General features: G+C 36.0%; 1 protein-coding gene across 3 annotated transcripts in view; it reads left to right on the top strand.

The window, feature by feature from the left end:
• TMTC2 (transmembrane and tetratricopeptide repeat containing 2) overlaps positions 1 to 25080 on the top strand; it is a 424604-nt gene that overhangs the window by 203578 nt on the left and 195946 nt on the right. For all 3 annotated transcript variants that reach the window (XR_002481957.1, XM_021712338.1, XM_008058159.1), the window contains one exon: positions 21369 to 21483. Coding sequence is in view for 2 of the 3 variants with exons in the window: in XM_021712338.1 (XP_021568013.1) it covers positions 21369 to 21483 (115 nt within the window). In the remaining variant the exon portion in view is untranslated. The remainder of the gene's footprint in view (positions 1 to 21368; positions 21484 to 25080) is intronic.

Genomic DNA, 25080 nt, shown 5'->3' with positions numbered 1-25080 from the left:
TCAGGCAATCCACTCACTCAGCTCCAAAGCGCGGGATTACAGGCTGAGCCACCGAGCCCGGCTCTTTTTTCCTTTCAATTCAGTTATTTTCATTTCTTGTCTTAATTATGTTCTGGATTTTTCATTGTTAGGTGCTAAACAGAAGTGATGACAGCAGGTTTTTTGGTTTCTTAATCTTATTTTTAAAAGTTTTTGATGTTTCATCATTAATTATGTGCATTTTATAGTTTTTTGTAGGTACCTTTTATCAGTAAAGTTTTGCTTTTATTTCTAGCTTTAAAATTTTTTATGAACTAATATTAATGATGATAGGTTTTCCCCAATGTTACTTTGATAAATTATATTAATAGATTTTCTAATGTTGAACCTATTTTGCATTCCCAGAACAAGCCCAGGAATTGGTTATAATGTATTATCGTTTCTATATTCTTTTTTTTTTTAAATCAATATTTCTTATTATGATATTGTGGGGTACAGTTAAGGGTTAGGTATACAAATATGCTTCATTCAGGCCCCCTTGTTGATAACAAGTGTCTCCCCGTCCCTAGACAGATGTTTACTACCATTAGTCCCATCCCCTCCCCCCATAGTTTCCCACCACTGTCAGTCATTTTCTTATGGTAGTGTGTTGAATGAGCAAGGTCCACTATATGAGTGAGAACATGTGATACTCGGATCTTTGTTTCTGTGAGAGGTCACTCAGTATTATAGACTCTAGTTCCATCCAGGTTGCTACAAAATTCATGATTTTGTTCTTTTTTATGACTGCATAGTATTCCATTGTGTATATGTACCACATTTTTTAAATCCAGTCCTCTTTTGATGGACAGCATGGTTGGTTCCAGGTTCTTGCTATCGTGAACAATGCTGCGACAAACATTCGTGTGCAGGTATCTTTTTGATAGAATGATTTGAGCTCTTCAGGATATATTTCCAGTAGGGGGATTGCAGGGTCATATGGGAGGTTGATGTTTAGAGCTTTTAGGAGTTGCCACACTGCTTTCCACAGAGGTTGCACTAGTTTGCACTCCCACCAACAGTGTAGAAGTGTTCCCTTTTCGCCACACCCTCTCCAACAACTGTTATTTTTTGAGTTATTGATAATGGCCATTCTGACTGGAGTTAGGTGGTATCTCAGTGTGGTTTTGATTTGCCTCTTCATGATGATTAGTGAGGTTGAGCATAAAAATATGGAATGCTTCACGAATTTGCATGTCAACCTTGCGCAGGGGCCATGCTAATCTTCTCTGTATTGTTCCAATTTTAGTATATGTGCTGCCGAAGCAAGCACCATTTCTATATTCTTCTAAATTTCTTTTCCACCTGTGTTTCTGAGTGACTGTCCGTTCTCTCTTTTGGTGTCAAATTCTGGTTTTAAAATCAATTGCTGTTTACCTTAAGGAATCAGTTTGGGAGCACTAGTTTTTTTGTTGGTTCCAGAAAGTTGCTATATCAATTTAGAATTATCTTTTTGTTCTATATTTTGTAGAGTTTACTTTCAAAACTAGCTGGATTAATGTTGGGGTTTTTTTGTGTGTGGATGTACTGATTTTCTATTGATTTAATTTATTTCACAGCTTTGAAATGATTAGATTTACTTTTGCATTAGTATTAGTAACTTTTTTTCTGGGTTTTGTTTAAGTAGTGCTTTATTTGTACAACATTATACATAATATTCTCATAATTTGTTTAAAAATCACTCCTACCACTGTTGGTTAAAAACTACTTTTGCTTGCCGGGCTCGGTGGCTCAGCCTGTAATCCCGCGCCTTTGGGAGGCTGAGGTGAGAGGATTGCCTGATCCCGCGGGTTCGAGACCCGCCTGGGCAGCGAGACCTCATCTCTACAATAAATCAAAAAAGTTAGCCGGGTGTGGTAGTGCGCGCCTGTAATTCCGGCTACTTGGAAGGCTGAGGCAGAAGGATCGCCGGAGCCCAGCAGGTCAAGGCTGGGGTGGCCGGGAGCAGCCACTGCACTCCAGTCTGGGCAACAGAGTGAGACTCCAACTCAAAAAACAAAACAAAACAAAAAAAACTACTTTTGCCCTGAGGCTTTTGGGCAACAGATGTAGTCTTGCTGTAGAGTTTGTGAAGGTGCATTTATGTATAAAAATTTTCAGGGATTTTTTTTTCTTTTTGTCCAAATTGGTTGGATGGAAAATACACTCACCTTCTCATTTTCTGAGTTTTTTCTTTTTTGTTGTTTTGTTTTTGTTTCTAGTTCATTTACTTCGGCTATTTTATTTCAGGGGTCCAGAGTTTATGAAGCTTCTTGAATTTGACCCCCTACTTCAAGTCCATTAAAGCCCAAATGCTGGGTGGATATAGTTTTGGGCAAATACAGTGTATTTAGTGCTTACCTTTCTAAATTTCTGCATTCATGCCGTTTTCAGACTTTAGGATTGTCCTTGTTTTTCCACTAATTCAAACAATCATTAAAAAACTTTTGTAAGCCGGACTCTGTGGCTCAGCCTGTAATCCCTCGCCTTGGGAGGCTGAGGTGAGTGGATTGCCTGAGCCCGCGGGTTCGAGACCTGCCTGGGTAACTTGGCGAGACCTCATCTCTACAATAAATCAAAAAATTAACCGGGTATGGTTGCGCGCACCTGTAGTTCCAGCTACTTGGAAGGAGGAGGCAGAAGGATCACCAGAGCTCATCAGGTTGAGGCTGTGGTGGCCCAGAGCGGCCACTAGACTCCCGTCTGGGCGACAGAGTGAGACTCCAACTCAAAAAAAAAAAAAATTATCATTATTATTATCAGGTCGAGGTCTCACTGTATTGTGCAGGTTGGAGTGCAGTGCTACAATCACAACTTACCACAGCCTTGACATTCTTGGGCTCAGGTGATTCTTCCACCTCAGCCTTTTCAGTAGCTGAGGCTACAGGTGCACACCACCATGTCCAGCTAATTTTTATTTTTCCCCCAGACACAAGGTCTTGTTATGTTGTCCCGCCTGGTTTTGAACTCCTGGGCTCAAGATCCTCCCACCTTGTCCCCCTAAAGTGCTGGGATTATAACCCTGAGTCATTATGCCCAGCACCCCCTAAATTTTATTATTTTATCAGAAATAGCTTCAAATCTTGCTTTTTTAAAATATATTTTTTATTTTAATGATATAGGGTACAATTCAGGATTAGGTATACAAGCGGACATCATACAGATAACGTTTGGGCCTCTCTTTGGTATCCACTTTGTCTGGTATGAGATCAGATACCCTTATTGATATTTTGTCGCCCCCATCCCACCTTGGCAGTATCCTGCTACTGCCAGTCTCTTTTTTATAGTATTATGGTAAATGTTCAGTGTGTGCTTATGAGTGAGAACATGTGGTACTCTGCTTTCTTTGTTTCTGAGAGAAATCACTGAGTATTATTGACTCTCAATCCATCCATATGTTTGTTCTTCTTTGTGGCTGTGTAATACTCCAATGTGTATGCATACCACATTTTTTTTTTTTTTTTTGAGTTGGAGTCTCACTCTGTCGCCCAGACTGGAGTGCAGTGGCCGCTCCCGGCCACCGCAGCCTCGACTTGCTAGGCTCTGGTAATCCTTCCAAGTAGCCGGAATTACAGGCATGTGCTACCACACCCGGCTGATTTTTTGATTTGTTGTAGAGATGAGGTCTCGCTGCCCAGGCGGGTCTCGAACCCGCGGGCTCGGGCAATCCACTCACCTCAGCCTCCCAAAGGCGCAGGATTACAGGCTGAGCCACCAACATGGCTTACATACCACATTTTTAAATCCAGTCCAGTTTCGATGGGCAGCACAGTTGGTTCCATGTTTTTGCTATTGTGAAATAGTGCTGCAATAAACATGCGTGTGCAGTTGTCTTTTTTGTAATGCTTTGAATTCCTCCAGGTATATTCCCAGTGGAGGGATTGCTGGGTCATATGGAAGTTTAATTTCTAGTTCTTTTAGAAGTCACCACACTGTTTTTCATAGAGGTTGAACTAGTTTGCATTCTCACCAGCAGTGTAGAAGTGTTTCCTTTTCTCTGCATCCTCACCAGCATCTTTTGTTGTTTGTTTTAGTAATGACGGCCATTCTTACTGGGGTTAGGTGGTATCTCAATGTGGTTTTGGTTTACATTTCTCTGATGATGAGTACAGCTGAGCACTTTTTCATGTGTCTGTTGACTGCCCATATATCTTCTTTTGAGACGTGTCTATTCATGTCTTTTGCCCATTTTTTAATGGGGCTGTTTTTTTTTTTTCCTTTCAGTACATTTGAGTTCCTTGTAGATCCTAAATGTTAGGCCTTTGTCAGATATACAGTTGACAAATATTTTTTCCTATTCTGTGGGCTGTCTCCCTGCTCTCTTGATGGTTTCTTTTACTTTGCAGAAGCTTGTCAGGTTGATGAGGTGCCACTTGTCCTTCTTATATCTTATAAGATGGGCACTTAGGGTTTTGATCAGGAATTGGTTGCCAGTTACAATTTCCATAAGACTGTCTCCTGCATTTTCTAAGATTCTTACAGTTTGTGGTTTTACGTTTAGGTCTTTGATCCATTTAGAGTTAATTTTTTTGTATGGTGATAGGTAGTGGTCCTGTTTCAATCTTCTGTCTGTGGTCAACCAGTTTTCCCAGCACCATTTAATGAATAGGTTCTCCTCTTTCCAGTGGTTGTTGTTTGAGACTTTGTTAAATATGAGTTGGTTGAGAAACTGAGGCTTTGCTTCCAGAATCTCTAGCCTGTTCCATTGGTCCCTATGCCTGTTCTTGTACCAATACCAGGCTGTTTTGATTATTGTAGCCTTATAGTAAAGTTTAAAGTCTGGAAGTGTGATATTGCCCTCTTTGTTTCTTTTGCTAAGGTTTATTTTGGCTATTCATGGTCATTTATATTTCCATATGAATTTCTGTATTGTCATTTCCAGGTCTGAGAAGAATGGTGTTGGTAATTTAATGGGTATTGCATTGAATCTATAGATTGCCTTTAGTAGGATGGACATCTTAACAATGTTTATTCTTCCTATCCATGAGTGTGGAATATTTTTCCACTTGTGTCTTCTTGGATTTCTTAGAGCAGTGTTTTGTAGTTTTAATTGTAAAGGTCTTTCACTTCTCTGGTTAGGAAGATGCCAAGGTACTTCACTTTTTTGACTATTGTGAACGGAATTGTCTTATTATTTGGTTCTCTGCCTGTTTGTTGCTAATGTATAAGAATGCAACTGTCTTTTGCATGTTTATTTTGTACCCTGAGACTTTGCCAAAGTCCTTTATCAGTGCAAGAAGGTTTTTGGCAGATTCTCTTGGATTTTCAAGGTATAGGTTCATATCATCAGCAAAGAGGGACAACTTAACTTCTTCTTTTCCTATTTGGATACCCCTGATTTCCTTCGCTTGTCTAATTGCTATTGCTAGAACTTCCAACACAATGTTGAACAGGAGGAGTTAGAGTGGGCTGCCTTGTCTTGTTCCAGTTTTCTGTAAAAATGATTCCAGTTTCTGTCCATTTAACAATATGCTGGCTGTGGGTTTAACATAGGTAGCACTTATTATTTTGAGGTGTGTTCCTTCTGTGCCTAGGTTTTTGAGGGCTATTATCAAGAAGAGATGCTGGATTTTATCAAAGACTTTTTCTCCATCTAATGATATAACCATGTGGTTTTTGTTTTTAATCTGTTGATGTATTTAATTACATTTATGACCTTGTGGATGTTGAATTAGCCCTGCATCCCAGGAATAAAACCTACTTGCTCATGGTAGGTGATTTTGAGATGTGTTGTTAGATCCAATTTGCTAGAATCTTGTTGAGAACTTTTGCATCTATGTCCATTAGGGGTATTGGCCTGTAGTTCTCTTTCTTTTTTTTTTTTTTTTGGATCTTTATCCGATTTGGGTATCAATGTGATGCTAGCTTCGTAAAATGATTTGAGGGAGAATGCCATCTTTTTCAGTTGCCTGGAATACTTTCAGTAGAATTGGTATCAGCTCCTCTTTGTGTGTTTTGTAGAATTCTGCTGGAAAGCCATCTGGTCCAGGGCTTTTTTTGTGAGTAGTTTTATTATGAGGAGTCAATTTCCTGGGTTATTATTAGTCTATTTAGTGTCTCAGTTTCTTCTTGTTTCCATCTTGGGAGGTTGTGTGATGTCAGAAAGTTCCCCATTTCATTTAGGTTGTCGAGTGTACTTCCATACAGATGTGCATAGTAATCTCTGATAAACATATGTTTTTCTTTGAGGTCAGTTGTGAATTGATCTTTTGCATGTCTGATTGTGTTTATTTGGACTTTTTTCTCTTTTTCCTGGTCTTTCAGACTAGAGGGTCCATCAGTCTTATTTATCCTTTCAAATAACCAGCTTTTTGTTTTGTTTATTTCTTTCTATGATATTTTTGTCTTCTGTGTCCTGTATTTGGGATTTTAATTTGGTGATTTGGATTCTTCTGCTAAAGTTAGGGTTTTGGTGGTCTTGTCTTTCCAGCACCCTTAGGTGATTTGTTAGGCTATTGACTTGTGATCTTTCTATTTTTTTGATGTACATTCATAGAGATATAGCAAATCTGGCATTTATTAAGGAATAATTTGCTCTGCTAGAAATTTTACTTGAGAATAAAGTCGTTTAAGATTATAGCTGCTATATATGAAATTTATAATTCTCTTTCATTAAAAGAAAAACAAGCTGTTAAGGTAAGCCAAAAACAAATTACAGCTATTTTGACCCTAATAAAGCACAGAAAGGTAAACTATGCTAATTTCTTGCTGTACTATACTTATAATTGCTGATAATGTCATAGATAGAGCAGATTTCTGAGACAATAAGCACAACATATCTTTCAGTTTTAGCCTTAATATGCACTCGGGTCTACTACTGGTAATCATGTAGTTAAAAGAAAATTCCAGATAAATCTTGAGGGAATATGGAAAAGTTTGAGATGTTCAGGTGATAATTCTTAAGAAAGTTTTTGATGTAGAGGAATGTTTGTGTGTAACTCTATGTGATTATGGCTGAAGCAAAGTTTGAGCCTTTTTTTAATGCATGCTTTATGCATTTAAATTAGCCATCTCATTACTTTACCTTTGCTTATCAGTGCTAAGTTTATTTGTAATTTAAATATATGAACACTATCATTTGCTGGACCTAGGAGGGACATAAATACTATATTATGTGCTTACTAAAAGTGAACTTATGATCAAACATATTAGAATTTTTTTCTTTTTAAAAATGCTAATATTGTGCTATAAATAAGAAACCATTCTCAGATTTGGTTAAACAATAGAGAAAAACAAATTTAAAAAGCAAAGAACAAACAACACCACTTTCTTGAGGGCAGAAGATATTGAAGATTTTCTTGTTTCTTGTATTTAAGAATTACAATTCTCATTAATACTGGTTGCCAGACCAAATATTCTTTTAGTCATCTTAAACAGCATAATTCTGTTCCTTTGTGCAAGACACCATAATATATTAATATATCAGCATTGATGTATTTTTGGAAGCATTGTAAGCATACATTTTAATTGTGAAAAATTTATCTGTAGAAATTTTAAATGTAGAAAGAAGAAACTGAATTAGTATGTAACATCAACTGAGAGTCAAGTTTTGACAGGAATAGGCAGAATGTTTTCTTCTTATATTGCCTGGAATGGCAGAGAAAACTTGCTCCTATGATGTTTTGGGCTCTGTGCATTGGAACTCGGAGGCTGTATAAAAAAGAAATGTGATACATGTATATTATATATACACATAATTATATTATATATATATAAAATGTTTTTTTCCCTTCTCTTTCCTTATGATAGGCTGGTACATTTCTCAATGTGTATACTGTGAGACTGCATATTAGTCTGTTTTATGTTGCTATAAAGGAATGCCTTAAGCTGAGTCTTTTATAAAGAAAAAAGGTTTATTAGCCAGGCACATCATCGCATGCCTGTAATCCCAGCACTTTGAGAGACAGAAGTGAGAGGACTGCCTGAGACCATGGGTTTGTGACCAGCCTGGGCAATTTGATGAGACTTCATCTCTATAATAAATCAAAAATTTAGCAGGGTATGGTGGTGTGTGCCTGTAGTTCCAGCTGCTTGGAATACTGAGGTGGAAGGATCACCTGAACCCAGTGGGTTGAGGCTGCAGTAGCAGTGAGTGTACTGCTGTACTCCAGCCTGGGCAACAGAGTGAGACTCCAACTAAAAAAAAAAAAGTTTATTTGGCATGGTGCCGGCATCTCCTTGGCTTCTGGTGAGGTCTCAGGAAGCTTTTATTCCTTTCAAAAAGCAAAGGAAGATGCCATGTCACATGGCAAGAGCGGAAGTAAGAGAGAAGGGAGGTACCAGGCTCCAATGAACTAACAGAGCAAGAACTGACTCCTACTAGGCCCCACCTTCAGCAATGGGGATCCCATTTCCTCATGAGATTTGGAGGGGCAAATATCCAAACTCTATCAGACTGTCAGCATAGACCACAAGGTCTAAGATGTGTTTGGATATTTTTCTTTTTCACTTCATCAGTTGACTCAATTTCGTTGAGCTTTACAAATAAGTTTTGGTGGTTTGCAATATTGGTGTTGAATAATCTTAATATTTTCAAAGGATGGCATCAGATTATGTTCACTGTAGTGGTTGGGATGGAATGATATTGTTCCTACTCGTGTCAATACTGAAAATAATTTTAAGGTAGAAATGAGTTCCTGGGTATGTGCCATGATAACATGATTATATGAATTACTGGTACTCTATAAACACACGTATTTTGCATTTTTCTTATCTCCAGGTACAATGTTATATTTAAAATTACTTTTGCTCTTGAATTTCTTTTTTTCTTTTTTCTTTTCTTTTTTATTTTCTTTGAGTTGGAGTCTCACTCTGTCGCCCAGGCTGGAGGGCAGTGGCATGCTCCCAGCCACTGCAGCCTTGACCTGCTGGGCTCCTGCGATCCTTCCACCTCAGCCTTCCAAGTAGCTGGAACTACAGGCACATGCTACCACGCCTGGCTAGTTTTTGATTTATTGTAGAGACGAGATCTCGCCAAGTTGCCCGGGCGAGTCTCGAACCTTCAGACTCAGGCAATCCACTTGCCTCGGCCTTCCAAAGTGCTGGGATTACAGGCTGAGCCACAGAGCCCGACCTGCTCTTGAATTTCTATTATTTGGAAGCAATAATACAGAATTTTAAAATCTCTTTTGCTGTCACACTTTAGCATAGTGATTTTGAGATATTTTTTAGAACAGTCGACACAATCACAGAAGTCCTTCTGGTGCCAAACCTCTGCTCTGTGGTACAGTTCTAGAAGCAGGAGGCTGGGCAGTAATTTGGTCAGTGGGCCTTTGTGCTTTGGTTCTGGCTGTTGCTGGGTCTCTACTTATTCTCAAATTGAACCTAGATGTTTACTTTTGAAATTTTAAGTTAAAAATCTAGGTTTGAAGAAGTATTTTCTATCCCTAGGTCCAATTATTTGATAGGAAAATGTGAATTCTCAATTTGGTTTAACATTTCTAACATGTAAATAGTCTCACACCATGATTTTAGACTCATGAATGGAATATATGGATTTATGTCCCTAAGAACTCACAACTAGTCCTAATTTTTCATTAGCAATATTTACTTAATAGAAATATCTGCCCAGTAGATGTGTTAGGTGCAAAAACATGGCATCTGGGAATACCCTGTTGGGATCCAATCTAGTTAAGTTTCAGGCTGTAGGAGAGTGAGCCAGTTCTCTTTCTTATACTAACCAATTGATGTTATAATATCATTTTAGGGCACTGACTTTTCTGATTTTGACATATTTTCTAATTTTTCCTATTTGTCTTACTTAATCCTCTATATACTAGCTTCTTTACACCGTTTGGAAGAAGAACTTTCTGAGATGTATATTTAAGATTGTTAAAGAGTAACAACAACATTCTTTGTATCATTAGCACAGTATTCAATTCATGCAAAAATGCATCATACTTAAGTGCAGTCATCCCTTGGTATATGCCAGTAATTGGTTCCAGAACTACCCCCACATAACCAAATTCTTGCATACTCAAGTTCTGAAGTTGGCCCTGTGGAACCTGCATATATGAAAAGTTGTGGGCTTTCCCTGTATGTGAGTTTCACATTCCACAAATACTATAGTTCCCTTCAATCCTTGGGTGAAAAAAAATCTACACTTAAATAGACCTACACAGTTAAAACCCATGTTGTTCAAGGGTCAGCTATATTTACCACATAGTCTTTTAACAATCCTTATTTACGCAACCTATACCAGCAAAGAAGGCAAAGATATTTAACTTATTTTTATTTTTTTACCGGTTGTTAGTGGTTGAAAGTATAGAAGAAAATGCTTTAAATTGATAGTTGTCCAAGATTTCTGTATATAGCAAACATAATTGATAATTGTTTTTAGAACTCTCATATAATTATTAGCTAATAATTATTCTCATTTGTGCATGTCAATGCTTTTCCACTCACATAAATATGTTATTTCTTTTTTACCGGTCATTTATTTTTTAAAATTCTCTTTTCTCTAGTATTAATTCTATTGTTGCCCTGTTCAGCACTAGCTGTTGAATTGATCAACATGACTGCAAAAATTAATTTATAGACATTAACCATGGAGCATAGTTCCTGATGTACTATACTATACTGTACTTTACTATACTATACTATATGCACATATATTTGTGTGTATGTGTATATGTAAGTATATACACATATATATGTACTATATATATTTGAAATGTACTTTATTTCTATTTTAGAAGCAGATTTCCAGGCTGAGCAATATAGGGAGACTTCATCTCTACAAAAAAATTAAAAGAATTAGCTAGGCATGATGATGCTCACCTGTCATCCCAGCTACTTGGAGGCTGTTGGGGAAGAATTGCTTGAACCTAGGAGTTTGAGGTGATAAGCTATAATCATGCCACTGCATGAGTGACAGAGTGAGATCCTGACTCAAAAAAAAAAAAAATAAGAAACAGATTTTTAAAAATACAATAAATCTGATCTTTTAAGACTTTTAATATTTTTAATCTTAAAATTGGCTTTTAGAGTATTTAATATTGCTTTGAGTTGTGTTTTTGTTGACCTGGATTTAATTTGCAATGAAATTTTCAATAGCATATCCATAGATAATGGATAGAGGAGGGGCATTGTAAAAGCATACCTAATTGGTTATGTTTTTTATGTATAATAATCTATTAATGAAACATACCCTTTTCGTAATAACATCCTTTACAGAGGGTTGCACATCTGTCTAATCTTCTCAGTGACCGGAAGTTGAATTTAGGCAAGCATCATTATAACCATTTTGCAGATGAGAAACTAAGAGAAGCAGGATGGTTAAAGATTCCAGACTTTGCAGTAGTGTGGGTGCTAATTATAACGTAGGGCATTAATAGCTGTCATCATTGTCCTCAGAGTGTCATCACCACAACCCCTGAGAGCCTCAATGTGCTCATCTGTATAGTGAGTATAACAATATTTCATCTGTACAGTGACCACTTATATACCTAACCCTGAATTGTATTGTATCCCACAACTTTAAAGTAAAAAAAATTAAAAGCAAAACAAAACAACAACAAACAGTACCTTCTTGTGTAGCATACCTAGCCCAGGGTTTGGCTCACATCACATATTTACTAGATTATTGCTTTTACTAATTGGTTACAGATTAGTACTAAAACTTAGGTTTCGGGCATTTTGTTTTTCATTTCTACTTCAAAATTCTTTTAGTGACACATAGTACAAAACTAACCTGTGGCCATTAGGTTGTAGGGATACACCCAAATGATAACAGAGTCTACTGTGAGATAAAGTAGATAACATGAGATTATAAAAAACAAAGATAATTTAGAGGACAAAAGGAATTCTCTTCATTTCCCCCAGAGTTGTTTAGAAATTATAATACTGTTTAGTTGTCTAGGAACTGTTGGCCTTTCTAGGGGTTCTTCATTTTTCAGACCTGAGCCAAACTCAAATGATGCCTATTATGCTGAAGCAAGCAATAAAGGCTTCTTTGGAACAATTGTATTTCTTATAGGAATTCAAAGGCAACTCAGACACTCAGAATTTACCTTCAATCTAAAGGTACTTGGTTGGATGATTTCATGGGCTGTGAGATCAGCTATCTATGAGGAGTCGGTATTCATGACATTCCAGTGTATATATTCACCAAGTATTTCATTTACTACTCTTGACAGTGTCATGGGCAAAAAGGGTTTGTTTTTGATATGATTTGAGGAGAGCTTCAAGTCTTGAGGTTCCCAAATTATTTCCCCTTGGACAGTTATTATTTTTGAAAAATGCAATTATATGAACTGTCTTAATATATAGCACTGTGGGTTACGTTTTTAACCAGAAACTCTGCAGAAAGCATATTGCTATTAGGGACATAGGACAGGTAAGTTTTGATGGAGAAATCATGGTAAAAATCCTGCATAGGTGAGAAGCTGAGTGGAGACAAGTACAGGTAAAACCTGAATCAAGTATCACAAGGGGTACTGGCAGCAGACATGGGCTGTGGATGTAGAGGTGGCTCACAGTCAGAGTAAGGAATATAGTAGAGATTGCAGCTGATAAAAGGCTCAGGACCAACCTTAGATATATTAAAACAAAACAAAAACAAGTAGTAGATTGTATATAGTTATTACTATATGCACAAGCATGTTATAGAGACTCACAATGTTATTGAAGCTAACAGTGTTTATATACTCTGAAATGCTAAGCTTTTATCTTTTCATTTTTATTTTTTTCCTTATTAGAAAAAAAATTGTGTTTCACCAAAGGCAGGGACACAAGAGAAATGACTGTGTGTTATGAAATTTCTGTGACAATTACATACAAGTGTATAAGAATACATGTTCTGGTATAAAATATGGATCTTAGATCTTTACATGGAACTCAAGAATTAGATATAGGGACTAAAGACATGTATTAAAGTTTTAAATAACAACTGATAGCAAGAGACAGAGATGAAAGCCCTTGCCACATTTTGTGACTGCATTCCTTGTTTAAGTGTCATTAAAATGTTGAGATAATGGCTCAGAAGGCATAATTACTTATGTAGACCTGAACGTTAAGTAGCTAAAAATTAAATATCCAGAAATTAATTTATCCTTTCAGCTAATTTTTCAAAGAGCATTGTTTGTCAAATCATGAGATAATTATTATAGGTTCTATACCATATGAATATGTATAATTTCTTCAAGTTGCTAATATAAAGAAAAAAAAAACCTTGAAAAATAGCTTGACTCTCCCTGCATTGATTTTGTGAAGTATATCAGAGATGTGAAATTGTAATAGTTACTTTAGATTAAGTTTGAATGTATAAACTTAGAACTACCATGTATTTGAATGAGGACTTCGAAAGAACTTTGGAGATATTGCTGTAGCATTTCTAGAGGGACTTCACATTTGATTTTGTCTTTGGAACAACTTCAGCAAGATAGGAATATTTAATTGTTCTTCTGCCTTTCAAAGAACATAAAATAAGCCATGGCAGATTGTGGACTAAGTACAAGAGGAGCTTTCATTGTGAATTAAGGTCAAGTTTCTTAGTAAATGGATATCTTTTAGATGTAGTTGAATATCATTGTGAAGGGCCCTTGAGGTATGAGTTATTCCACTTCTTGATTTTTTTAACAGAGGAATTTCTTTTTCTTTTTGAGTATGAAATAAGTCCATGGATCAGATTTTCTAGTGCTTATCCAGTGAATTCTAAATGTGTCTGTTTGCCTTCCTCATGTAAGCATCAAATATGCTTGATCTTAAAAAATAAATCATGCACTTATTAAACAATGCTTGTGAAATCTCTGTCCCCTGTAAGTTATCTTCTGGTCACTGAGGAGATTTTGATAAGTGTACTGAGGAGATTTTGATAAGTGTACTTGTTTCCGGCATTTTTGAGCAGAGGCATTTGTTTATACAGGTATAGAATACATTTGGTTCCAATGTGTTAACAGAAAAATGTGACATTTAAAATTATATTCCCAAAGAAGTGTAAAATACTTAGTATATTGTTTGACATTAATTGCTCTCTGATCTGAAAATATATTGTGAAATATGAATACCAGATAGCTTTATTCTGTTACTGCTCGTTTTTTTTTTTTTTTTCTTTTTTCCCTTAGCAGTTCTGAAAGAATGACTCATTTGGATAATTTATTTTGTTTTCATATTATACTCCAATTCCTAAATTGATTATATGTAAAACATATTAAGTACTATAATATGTTATTCTACTTTGTATGCAAACTTAGTTTTGAGAGGATGAGATAGCCTTACGTCTAATGACATTTAGATGCCTAGGAACAAATCCAGATTCCTTTGCCATGCATTCTGTTTAGAGAGCTAATCCTCAGTTTTCTCATCAATAAAATGGGGGAAACTGTTTATCTCAAAGTTTTTTCTTGGGTTAAATGAATTTAGGGCAACATTAAGCATATGGTAATCTTTAATTAAATGTAAGCATTATTATTTTATTATAATTTTTAAATTTTTTCTCTTCTTCCTCTTCTTCCCTTTTCTTTTGTTGACTTTTCTTTTGTTGACTTAGTCTACCATTGTGAGTTGGTACTGAGTTGGGCAGTTGTTTCTCTCAATTAGAGTAATTTCTTATAAAATTTGTTTTGTATAACAGGAATGGAATGAGTACTCAATATTTGGAAACATTACTGGGAAAAACTTATAACAATTACTCTGAGATTTTAGAATAAGCTAATTACATTTTTTGAACTTCAAATAAATGCTTTGTTATAGTGTCTCCAGAGTTAAAAATGTGATTTGGGTTTATACAAGACCTCTATTAAAATATAGACTTTTAAAACATGGATAACTATTATTTAGGCTTCATCTCAATTCTTGGAAAGAACTTTGAAGACTTTATTTCAATAAAACTGCACTTTTAGAAGTCATTACATGAAATGAACACATCAGTAAAATGTACAGGATTTAAAATGTTAGAAAAATGTAAATTATATTAAATACTAATGAAAACACAAGGTCTTAAGTTTAAGTGATCCGAAGTGTAAGAACCAAAGTAAAAATCTGTAGATAATCCCAAACATCTGTATTGCATTGTCTTACTACAAAAGATAAAAAGTTAAGGACATGTTGAAACCCTTTATTTGTTAAATAGGATACAGCATAACCCCATCTCTATTTTATGAGAAGATGAAGTGTGACCTTCCTTTTCTTTTTCTTTCTGTCCTTTCCTTTCCTCCGCTCTCTTCCCTTCTCTTGGTCTTCTCTCCCCTTGGCCCCAATTTTCAGGTTGATCTCTTTAAAAGTTTTCTCTGTTTTATTCATGAACTGATACTCTTTTATCTCTATTCCTAGCTTCATTTTCCCTTTGCAAACATGGGCAACTGGTCTAATATATTTGATTTATATATAACTATTTGATTCATAATATACCTTGTAAAATATATAGTTATCTTTTGAGTCTGACTCAGTTTTTAATACTTACAGTTGTTATGGCAGTGTGCTCAGTTTTTAGAAATTTCTTATGGGCTCTTATGATTCATTTATGTTATAGTATTTACATGGTATTTCTTGGTCTAACTGCTGCCTAGGAATCGATAAAGTGTTCTGTGGCACTCCTGTGATGGACATATTGATTTTTTCCCACTATTAACCAACACTAAGGTATTTGAATAAATGCTCTCTTATGTGTTTTCTTGGGTGAGTATTTCTCTGGGTGTGCAATTACCTGGACAAAGCTCATCCTTGACTTAGTCACTAATATTTGTTGTTCTGATTTGAATACTCTTAGATGGTCTTACTATGATGTACATTTTGAGGGGTTAAGACATTTGACTAATGGTTTAAATGTTTGGCTTTTATTTTGGTCTCCCTTTAAAAAAAATTCCTATTCATGTCCTTTAGCTATTTTTCCTCCATTAGATTTTTAAAATCTTTTTTCTTATTGCTTTGTAGGGGTTCCTTTTATTTTTCAAATACAGTTTCATATCTGTTTAGAAATAGCTTCTCGTTTATCATGTGTTTTTAACTTTGCCCATAGTGTCCTTCATTAAAGTCCTTATTTTTGAGTTACTGAGATTCATCAATTCTTTTATCTTTTGAATTATATTTGAGGTTCTTTTTCCATCCCACAGAGATAATATTCTACATATTCTTCCATTAGCTTTACTTTTTCACATATAACTTTCTTTGACTTGGTATCCCACTCTGTTACCCAGCCTGGAGTGCAGTAGCCACCGCAACCTTGACTTGCTGGGTTCAGGCGATCCTTCCACATCAGCCTTCAAAGTAACTGGAACTATAGGTGTGTACTACCATGCCTGGTTACTTTTTTATTTATTGTAGAGACAAAGTCTTACCAAGTTGCCCAGGCTGATCTTGAACTCCTGAACTCAGACAATACTCCCGCCTCCACCTCCCAAATTGCTGGGATTACAGGTGTGAGCCACCGTGTCCAGCTCACATATAACTTTTTAAACTATCTAGAGTTTATATTTGGTGAATATGATCTAATAAAAATCCATTTTCATTTTTCTCATATTAAATTTTGAATATATTTTTGAGTTTTTTTTAAACTAATGATGCTAAAATACTGATTGGAATTACATAGAATGTATAGATTCATTTGAGGAGAATTGATATCATCATATGTTAAATTGTCCCATCCATGAAACTGGTAATATTCATCCCTCCACTTCCAAAATAAGCTCCTCATGGGTGGGAATGTGACTATTTTGGTCAGTATTGTATATCCAGCCCATAATAAGGTTCCTGGCTCGAAATTATGAACATATATTTTAGATATAGCTGCAGGCATACTTCATTCTATTGCACTTTGCTTTGCTGTACTTCTCATATATTGTTTTTCCACAAACTGATGGTTTGTGGCATGCCTGCATTGAGCAAGTCTATTGGTGCAATTTTTTCAGCAGCACATGCTCATTTTGTGTCCCTGTAATTCTCACAATATTTTAAACTATTATTGATCTGTTGTAGTGATCTGTGATCAGTGATCTTCGGTGCTGCTATTGTGGGTACGCCCACATAAAACAGCAAACTTAATAGTTAAATATATGTGTTCTGACTGCTTTCCTGATCGTCTTTTCTCCCACCTCAATGCCTCTTTTCTGGTCTCCCTACTTTTTGAGGTGCAAAAATATTGAAATTAGGCGATTAAAAACCCTACACGAACTCTAAGTGTTCAAATGAGAGGAAGAGTGGCATGTCTCTTGCTTTACATCACAAGTTAGAAACAATTACGTTTAGCGAGGACATGTCTGTCACCAAATAGCCACATTGCAAATGCAAAGGAAAAGTTATTGAAGGAAATTAAAAGTACCACTTTAGTGAACACACGGAAGATAAGAAAGGGAAACACAGGCTTATTGCTGATACAGAGAAAATTTTAGTGATCCGGGCAGAAATTAAACCAGCCACAACATTCCATTAGGCCAACACCTAATCCAGAACAGAGCCTCAACTGTCTTCAATTCTGTGAAGGCAGAGGTCAGGAAGCTACAGAAGACAAGTTTGAAGCTAGCAGAGATTGATTCATGAGACTGAAGAATAGAAGTCGTCTCCAGAACATAAAAGTGCAAGGTGAAGCAGCATGCGCTTAATGGAGAAGCTGCAGCAAGTTAACCAGGAGATCAAGCTAAGATTATAGATGAAGGTAACTGCAATTAAACAGTAGGTTTCCAATTTAGACAAAACAGCCCCGTACTGAAAGAAGATGCCATATAAGACTTTCATAGAGATGAGAAGTCGATACCTGACTTCAAAGTTTCAAAGGGCAAGATGATTCTCACCATTACGGGCGTGTGCAGCTAAGTGACCTTAAGTTGAAGCCAGTACTCATATTACCAGTCCAAAAATCTTAGGACTCTTAAGAATGGTGCTAAATCTACTCTGTGCTTTATAAACGGAACAACAACACTTGAATGGCAGCATGTGTATTTTTAGCATGACTTCCTGAGTATTTATGCCCATTATTGAGTCCTACTGCTCAAAAAAAGATATTCTTTTCCTAAGATGACTGCTCATTGCCAATGCACCTGGCCACACAAGAGCACTGAGACGTACAAGAAGAGTTATGTTGTTTTCATGCTTGCCAACACAGCATTCCTTCTGTAGCCCACGGATCAAGGAATACTTTGAACTTTCAAGTCTTCTAATTTAAGAAATATATTTTGTAAGGGTATTGTTTCCATAGATAGTGATTCCTTTGTTGGATCAATTGAAAAGTCAGTTGAAAAACTTCTGGAAAGAATTAACCATTCTAGATGCCATTAAGAACATTTGTGATGCACAAAAGGAGATGGAAATGTCAACATTCACAGAAGCTTAGAAAAAGTTTATTCCAGTCTTCATGGATGTCTTTGAGGAGTTCAAGCAGAGGAAGTAAGTGTAGATGTGGCAAGAGTATTAGAATTAAAATGGAAGCCTGTAGATGTGACTGACTGAAACGCATGATAAAATTTTTCAGATGAGGAGTTGCTTTTAATGGATTAGCAAAGAAAGCAGTTTCCTGAGATGGAATCTACTTCTGGTGAAGATGTTGTGAACATTGTTGAAATGACAACTTAGACTTATATTATTATTTAGACTTAGTTGATGAAGCAGCTGTAGAGTTTGGGAGGATTGCTAGCCTCTGTAACAGGGTACCATGTTACAGAGAAATCTTTGGTGAAAGGAGGTGATCATTGATTTGGCAAACTTCATTGTTGTCTTGTTTTAAGAAATTGCCACAGCCACCCAGCCTTTAGCAACCACTGCCCTGACCAGTCAGCAGTCATGTATATTGGGACAAGACCCTCCACCATCAAAAAGGTGATGGGTGATGGAAGGCTTAGATGATCATTAGCATTTTTAGCAATAAAGCAATTTTAATCAATATGAATCCATTGTTTTTAGACATCATGCTTTTGCATGCTTTATAGATTACTGTATAGTGTAAACATAATTTTTATATGCACTGAAAAACCAAAAATTTTTGTGTCTCCCTTTATTGAGATATGTACTTTGTTGTGGTGGTCCTGAGCCAAACGTACAGCATCTTCGAGGTATACTTGTATGTACCTGTTGCCTGTTAACAAGTGCAGCACTTGTTTGTTTATTACCTATTTGAGATATCAGTTCCTAAGAAAGTCAATTTGTTTCTCTGGAAATATGCCTTAAAATATTCAAACAGAGTAAGACCTTGCTGTAACTTTTTCTGGGTGCATATGTATTCTAGGACTACATTGTTGATGTAATACCATTATAATGATGTTTTTCCAGTGCTTAAATTAATATTTGGATGCATTTCTCTGAGAGATTCCAATGTAATTATATTTTCACTTACTAATCTTACAATCAGACTAGAACTTGGGCACAGATGGGGTTGGAAAAATTGCCTAGATCTTAGAAGTTTCCATAGAGCCCTACCTTATTAATTTGGCAAGGAGTGTTGTTAAATATAAAATATATGTGATGTTTTGCCTATTATGCTTGAAGATAATTAGAATTTTTAAATTCTTATTCCTACTTTTTATTTTCTGTTGTTGATTTAGTAGTTTAATTGACAATATTTCAAACTATTTTGTCTTTCAATTTAAGTATACAATCTTCTGTGGACTCAGTGTCATTCATATGCTAATTTATAATGTGTGAATGTTGGCTTACAGTGAAAGATGAAATGTGATATGAAAATGTTAGATAGAGAGTAGGCAGTTAGGAAGAAGTCAGCCTTGGATTGGAGTTTTTGCTCTAATACTTCAGTATTAACTTAAGTTCTTTAGAGCCTCTGAGTATGAGTCAGCAAGATGGCACATGAAAGTGTCACTATTAGGTATTGCATAATTGTGAGTTCAGTGCTGTATTCCACCAGAAGCAAAAGAGGCATATGACTTTCTAAATATGATGGAAATGTTTTCTCTGTAGGTAACATAAGGGCATAAGATGCATTATATTTACTGTTATTTGTATATATTTATATATTCCTTGTATAAGCAGTACTTGACTATTGTGCATTATAGTGAGTATCAACCACAATAATACTAATGATAATAGCAATATTTATTGAGTGTTTACCTTGTTTCAGGCACTGTTTTAAACAGCTTGTATATATTAGATCATTTAATGCTCATCACAAACCACATGAGACACTAATTTCCCATTTTGCAGATGAGTAAACTGAAGTAAAGGAGTATTAAATTATTTACACAGGCGAGTATGGGTTTGAATCATTCTATACCTTTTATACATTTTTAAAATTAAAATCACACCAAGGTGAAGTACAGTAGTGTGATCATAGCTCACTAAAGCCTTGAACTCCTGGACTCCAGGAATCCTTGCGCCCTAGTTTCCTGAGAAGCTGAGACTACAGGTGTATACCACCACACCTGGCTAATTTAATTTTTTCCCTTTTTTTCTTTTTCTTTTTTCTTCTTCTTCTTCTTTTTTTTTTTTGGAGAGACAGGTTTTGAACTTCTGGTCTTAGTGTTTCTCTCAACTCAGCCTTCCAAAACTCTGGGATTACAGGCGTGAGCCACTGTGCCTGGCTCTATACTTTTTTATGAATTAAAAATTGATATTCAAAGCCCACTTATTCTTTGGGTATAGTTAGTAACCACCCAAATAAATATATCTCATCACACATGAGCCTTCTCATCTCCATTTTCCCGCTAGAGAACTCTCAACACTTAGTTTAAAGGCTAAATCTGTCTGAGAGCCATATTCTGTGGGCAGTTATTGATGCTGCCTTTTGTTTCTTTTAAATGTTGAGAAATTATGTTTATTTGGGGAGAAAATAAAAGATGCACAGAAAATATTTGATTTTCAACATGATTATGTGTGGAGATACTAATTTTTTCAAAAGTGAACTTATTAGCAGAATGGGTATAAAAGAACATTATATCTGACCAAAACATGTATACTTAACTATTTTAAGAAGCATAATGTGTAACTGATATGTTCTGGTACCCATTAAGCCTCTATAGCTTTGATCTTAAGTTTAGTTTTTTTTTTTTTTTTTTGCTTTTCATTTCCATATCTTCTATGCCATTTATCAGTTTTTTCATACTTGAATGAAATCTTTGTTTATTTTAAAATGATTTCTTGCAGTTTCTGGTCCAGTAAGTATACAATAATTTCAGGTCATGCAGACTTCTACTGAAATTTGAAAGAGCATGAAGTCTTTGTAGGTGATCTTAAGATAACATTGTTCTTGGCCTTATGATGAACAGTATATGTATATCAGTTTTGAGACATAATAATTACTTTAATTTTTTGAAGGATTTGATTGCATTTAATCTCTTGGTTTGATGAAATGTTAGAATATAAAGGAAATAAATTTTCCTTCTTAAAAATGTTTTATGAAGGTTTTCTCTCCCTGTGGTACTTCCTCATGGCTTGATATTATGTCATGTATAATTGGATTGACGCTCAGCCTGAATATTTCTTTTTCTTCTTGGCAGCATGGGGTAACCTTGGAAATGTTCTGAAGAGTCAGAGTAAAATTTCTGAAGCTGAAAGCGCCTATAGAAATGCTTTGTACTACCGCAGCAACATGGCTGACATGCTTTATAATTTGTGAGTATGCCTCACTTTCTCTGTTTGGAATCATCTTTGAAACCTGCGATAAGAGGAACTATTGATTTAACTGCTGAAAATGGAGATGATGATAGCTTTTTTTTTTTTTTTTTTAGTGAAATAGTCTTTTCGTTATTGATGCTTCTGAAACTAGTAGGTGGATGGTATTTGTGATTTCTTTGTTTTGGGCCACATCATCAATAGTCATGTCTTCTGATGTATTTTGGCTGAATTTTTTTTGGAAGTAGTATGCCATGTAACATAAAATTTGGGTTCAGTGCTTTTAGTTTTTTCTTTTTAAACTTTGTTCCTTTAATACTTACATGGGTTTAGAAAATAAGCCATATCAGAGTATAGAAAAATAATCAGAATAATTTTTTTGTAGGGTTAACTTATTATAGTACAGGCTTTCTTCCCTAGGTGAGTGTTCTAGGAACCCATCTGCATCAGTGTACCAGCTAGCATTGTAGTGAGAAGCTGCATTCGGCCTCAAGGAATTTTTCATTGGGGGGGGCTATTTCATTGGGTTCACCCATTTTATGATGGGTGACTTGCAAGTGCACTTGCCCACACTACACTGTGTGTTAGCAGTTTGGGACCAAAAATAGCATGACCCCTGTCCCTCACACTCTTTATTCACCTGTTCTCACCCCAAATGACATTTTTTCCCTCCTCTGGATTACAAAAATTCTCAAAGGGAACGGTTTTGCTTATGGGGAAGAGATGAAGCAAAAATGGCAGAAGCCCTAAAAGGCATCAAAGTTAACAAGTTCAAAAACTGTTTTGGGCAGTAGAAAAATCATATCAATAGGTGTATTGCATCAGATGGACTACTTTGAAGGTGACTGAAGTTTAAACTTGCAAGAATAAATACAAATTTGTTCATAAATAAATTCTGGGGGTTTTTTGGGGGGTCCCTCTCATGTATAGAATGTATGCTAAACCATGAGTGTTAGCAAGTAAGATTGTGATTCTTCTTTTCTTTTCCTCTTCAAAAGTACTGATGATTATCAGCAAGGTTGAAATAATGGAATAATTTAGAATATCCTTATATGTTGGCTTAGAAACATCCCTAGGGGAAAAATTGGTTCTCTTCTTTGAATGGAAAGTCCTAGCTGGTGTGTTGAGATGTAAGTGAATAAATGCAAACCAAACCCAAATGCCTTCTTTGACTCATATATTTATGAAAACATTTTGTTTGTAAGTGACAAATATCTAGTTTATCTTGCTTAAAGAAAAGAGAATTTATTAAGTCCCATAACTGAAAATTCCTGGGGTGACTAGATGAAGGCACAATTAGATCCAGGTGCTTGATTATGTTTCAGGAATTTGTCTTTGGTTTCCTCTGGGTTCATTCCATTTCCTGTGGGACTCTGAAACAATAGGAGGGATAACTCTTGCATCTTTATGAATATACCATCTTGACTCTTTTCAATCTCATAAGAAAAGAGAACTTTTTTGTCTTGGTGTCTGTTCTAATCCTGGAAAAATGTTTCCTGGTTGACCCTCCTGTGGTTGTATATCCTCTCTTGGATGAAACTATGGGCAGTGTGGGAGGGGCTGTAAGATGTCTCAGTTGGCAGTACCCCCAGATTTAGAACAGCATGGACAGGGACCTGTCAGTTTTCTATACGAAGGTGACCGTTGTGGGAAAAATTAAATGTGAACTGTTGGATGAATGCTGTGTAATATTGTCAGTATCAAACTAATTTGTCAACTTTAATTTTTTTTTTTTTAAATTGGAGTCTCACTCTGTTGCCCAGTCTGGAGTGCATTGACACACTCACAGCCACCCCAGCATCTACCTGCTGGGCTCCAGTGATCCTTCTGGATCAGACTTCCAAGTAGCTGGAACTACAGGCATGTGCTACCATGCCCGGCTAATTTTTTGATTTATTGTAGAAGTGAGGTCTCACCAGATTTCCCGGGCTGGTCTCGAACCCGTGGGCTCAGGCAATCCACTCGCCTCAACCTCCTAAAGTGCTGGGACCACAGGCTGAGCCGCCAAGCCTGACCTTTGTGTGTGTGTATTTTTGAACTTGAATGTTTAATATATGTTTATGTTCAGGTTACCTAAGTCTTTGTACCTAAATCCTTTGTAAATGTAAAAGCACAGATATAAAAAAAATGCAAAACTACATAGAAAAAAATCTAGATATTTAAGGAAAAACAGACAGGATGAACTCAGTTTACTTTCGTGGTCATACATTTACCTTGTCTTTAACTTCTTAACTTTAACCCTGGGATCTCCATCTAGCAGCCTAATAAATTAGGTCATTAGATGTGTTTTGTGTTAACTTGTACGGTGTTTAATTTTTTTTATTTGTTGCCTGAAATTCCTTCACATGGAGCCCACTGATCTAGTTTTTACCATCATCCCTTCTACCCACTTTCTGTTGTGTTTTCTGCTTTACTGTGTGTGTGTGTGTGTGTGTGTGTGTGTGTGTGTGTGTGTGTGTGTATGTTATATATTATCATCTTCTCTCCTGATAATGAAAACATATGTCTAGCTACTCCTGCAAAGATTCATGCCCTCTTCATCAAAATAATGTTTTATATATGTGTGTGTGTGTGTGTGTGTGTGTGTGTGTGTGTGTGTGTGTGTGTGTGTATATATATATATATATATTTTTTTTTTTTTTTTTTTTTTTTTTTGATGGAGTATCCCTCTGTTGCCCAGACTGGAGCGCAGTGGCACGCTCCTGGCCATCGCAGCCTCGACCTGCTGGGCTCCGGCGATCCTTCTGCCTCAGCCTTCCAAGTAGCTGGAACTACAGGAGCCCGCTACCATGCCCAGCTAATTTTTTGATTTATTGTAGAGATAAGGCCTCGTCAAGTTGCCCAGGTGGGTCTCGAACCCGAGAGAACTCAGGCAATCCACTCACCTTGACCTCTCAAAGTGTAGGATTATAGGCTGAGCCACCGAGCCCAACCTGTTGCTATATTTTTTATTAAATGTACTTTTATTTTATGAAAAATAATCTCATTAGTTTAATAAATTTACGCAAATATTCTTTATATTTTTGTATCTGAAAATGATGCCAAAGGAGCTTCTTGCCTTCAATTTACTTCTGGTGCCTATTCTCTATACATTGGGGAAGAAAGTAAACTGAACAACTAGCACCTCTTTAATGAACTTGTTTTTCTCTCTTATTTACAACCATGGTTAAAAAGTTGTTGACCTCTTAGTGGTAACCTACTCGGCAAGAACTCATAGCAAATGTGTTTATCTAGACTTATTCTTTATTGATTAGAGACATTTATTCAATTAGATGATTCCACTATATACATAATTTTAAAATCATGTCTTATCACTTTGTCTGTGGATACATATATAAACTATGAAAGCATATGGATAGATCTTCCCAAACTCCAGTGAAAAATCTTTACTAGAGAAATGGTTATTAACAGTATCTGGGTTTTGTTTTTCTTAATTGTAGGAAATGGAATATGTCATAAGTGCTATATATAGGGTGTCAAAAATATATTTACATTTAAGAGATGTTGTCTACGTATTGCTTTTCAAAGATGAATTGGAGCCAGGCTTGGTGGCTCAGCCTGTAATCCCGTGCCTTTGGGAGGCTGAGGTGAGTGGAT

Source organism: Carlito syrichta, unplaced genomic scaffold (genome assembly GCF_000164805.1).
Source record: "Carlito syrichta isolate Samal-C Ts95f unplaced genomic scaffold, Tarsius_syrichta-2.0.1 Scaffold89687, whole genome shotgun sequence".
Lineage (NCBI taxonomy): Eukaryota > Metazoa > Chordata > Mammalia > Primates > Tarsiidae > Carlito > Carlito syrichta.
This window is presented reverse-complemented; position numbering and strand designations above follow the sequence as displayed.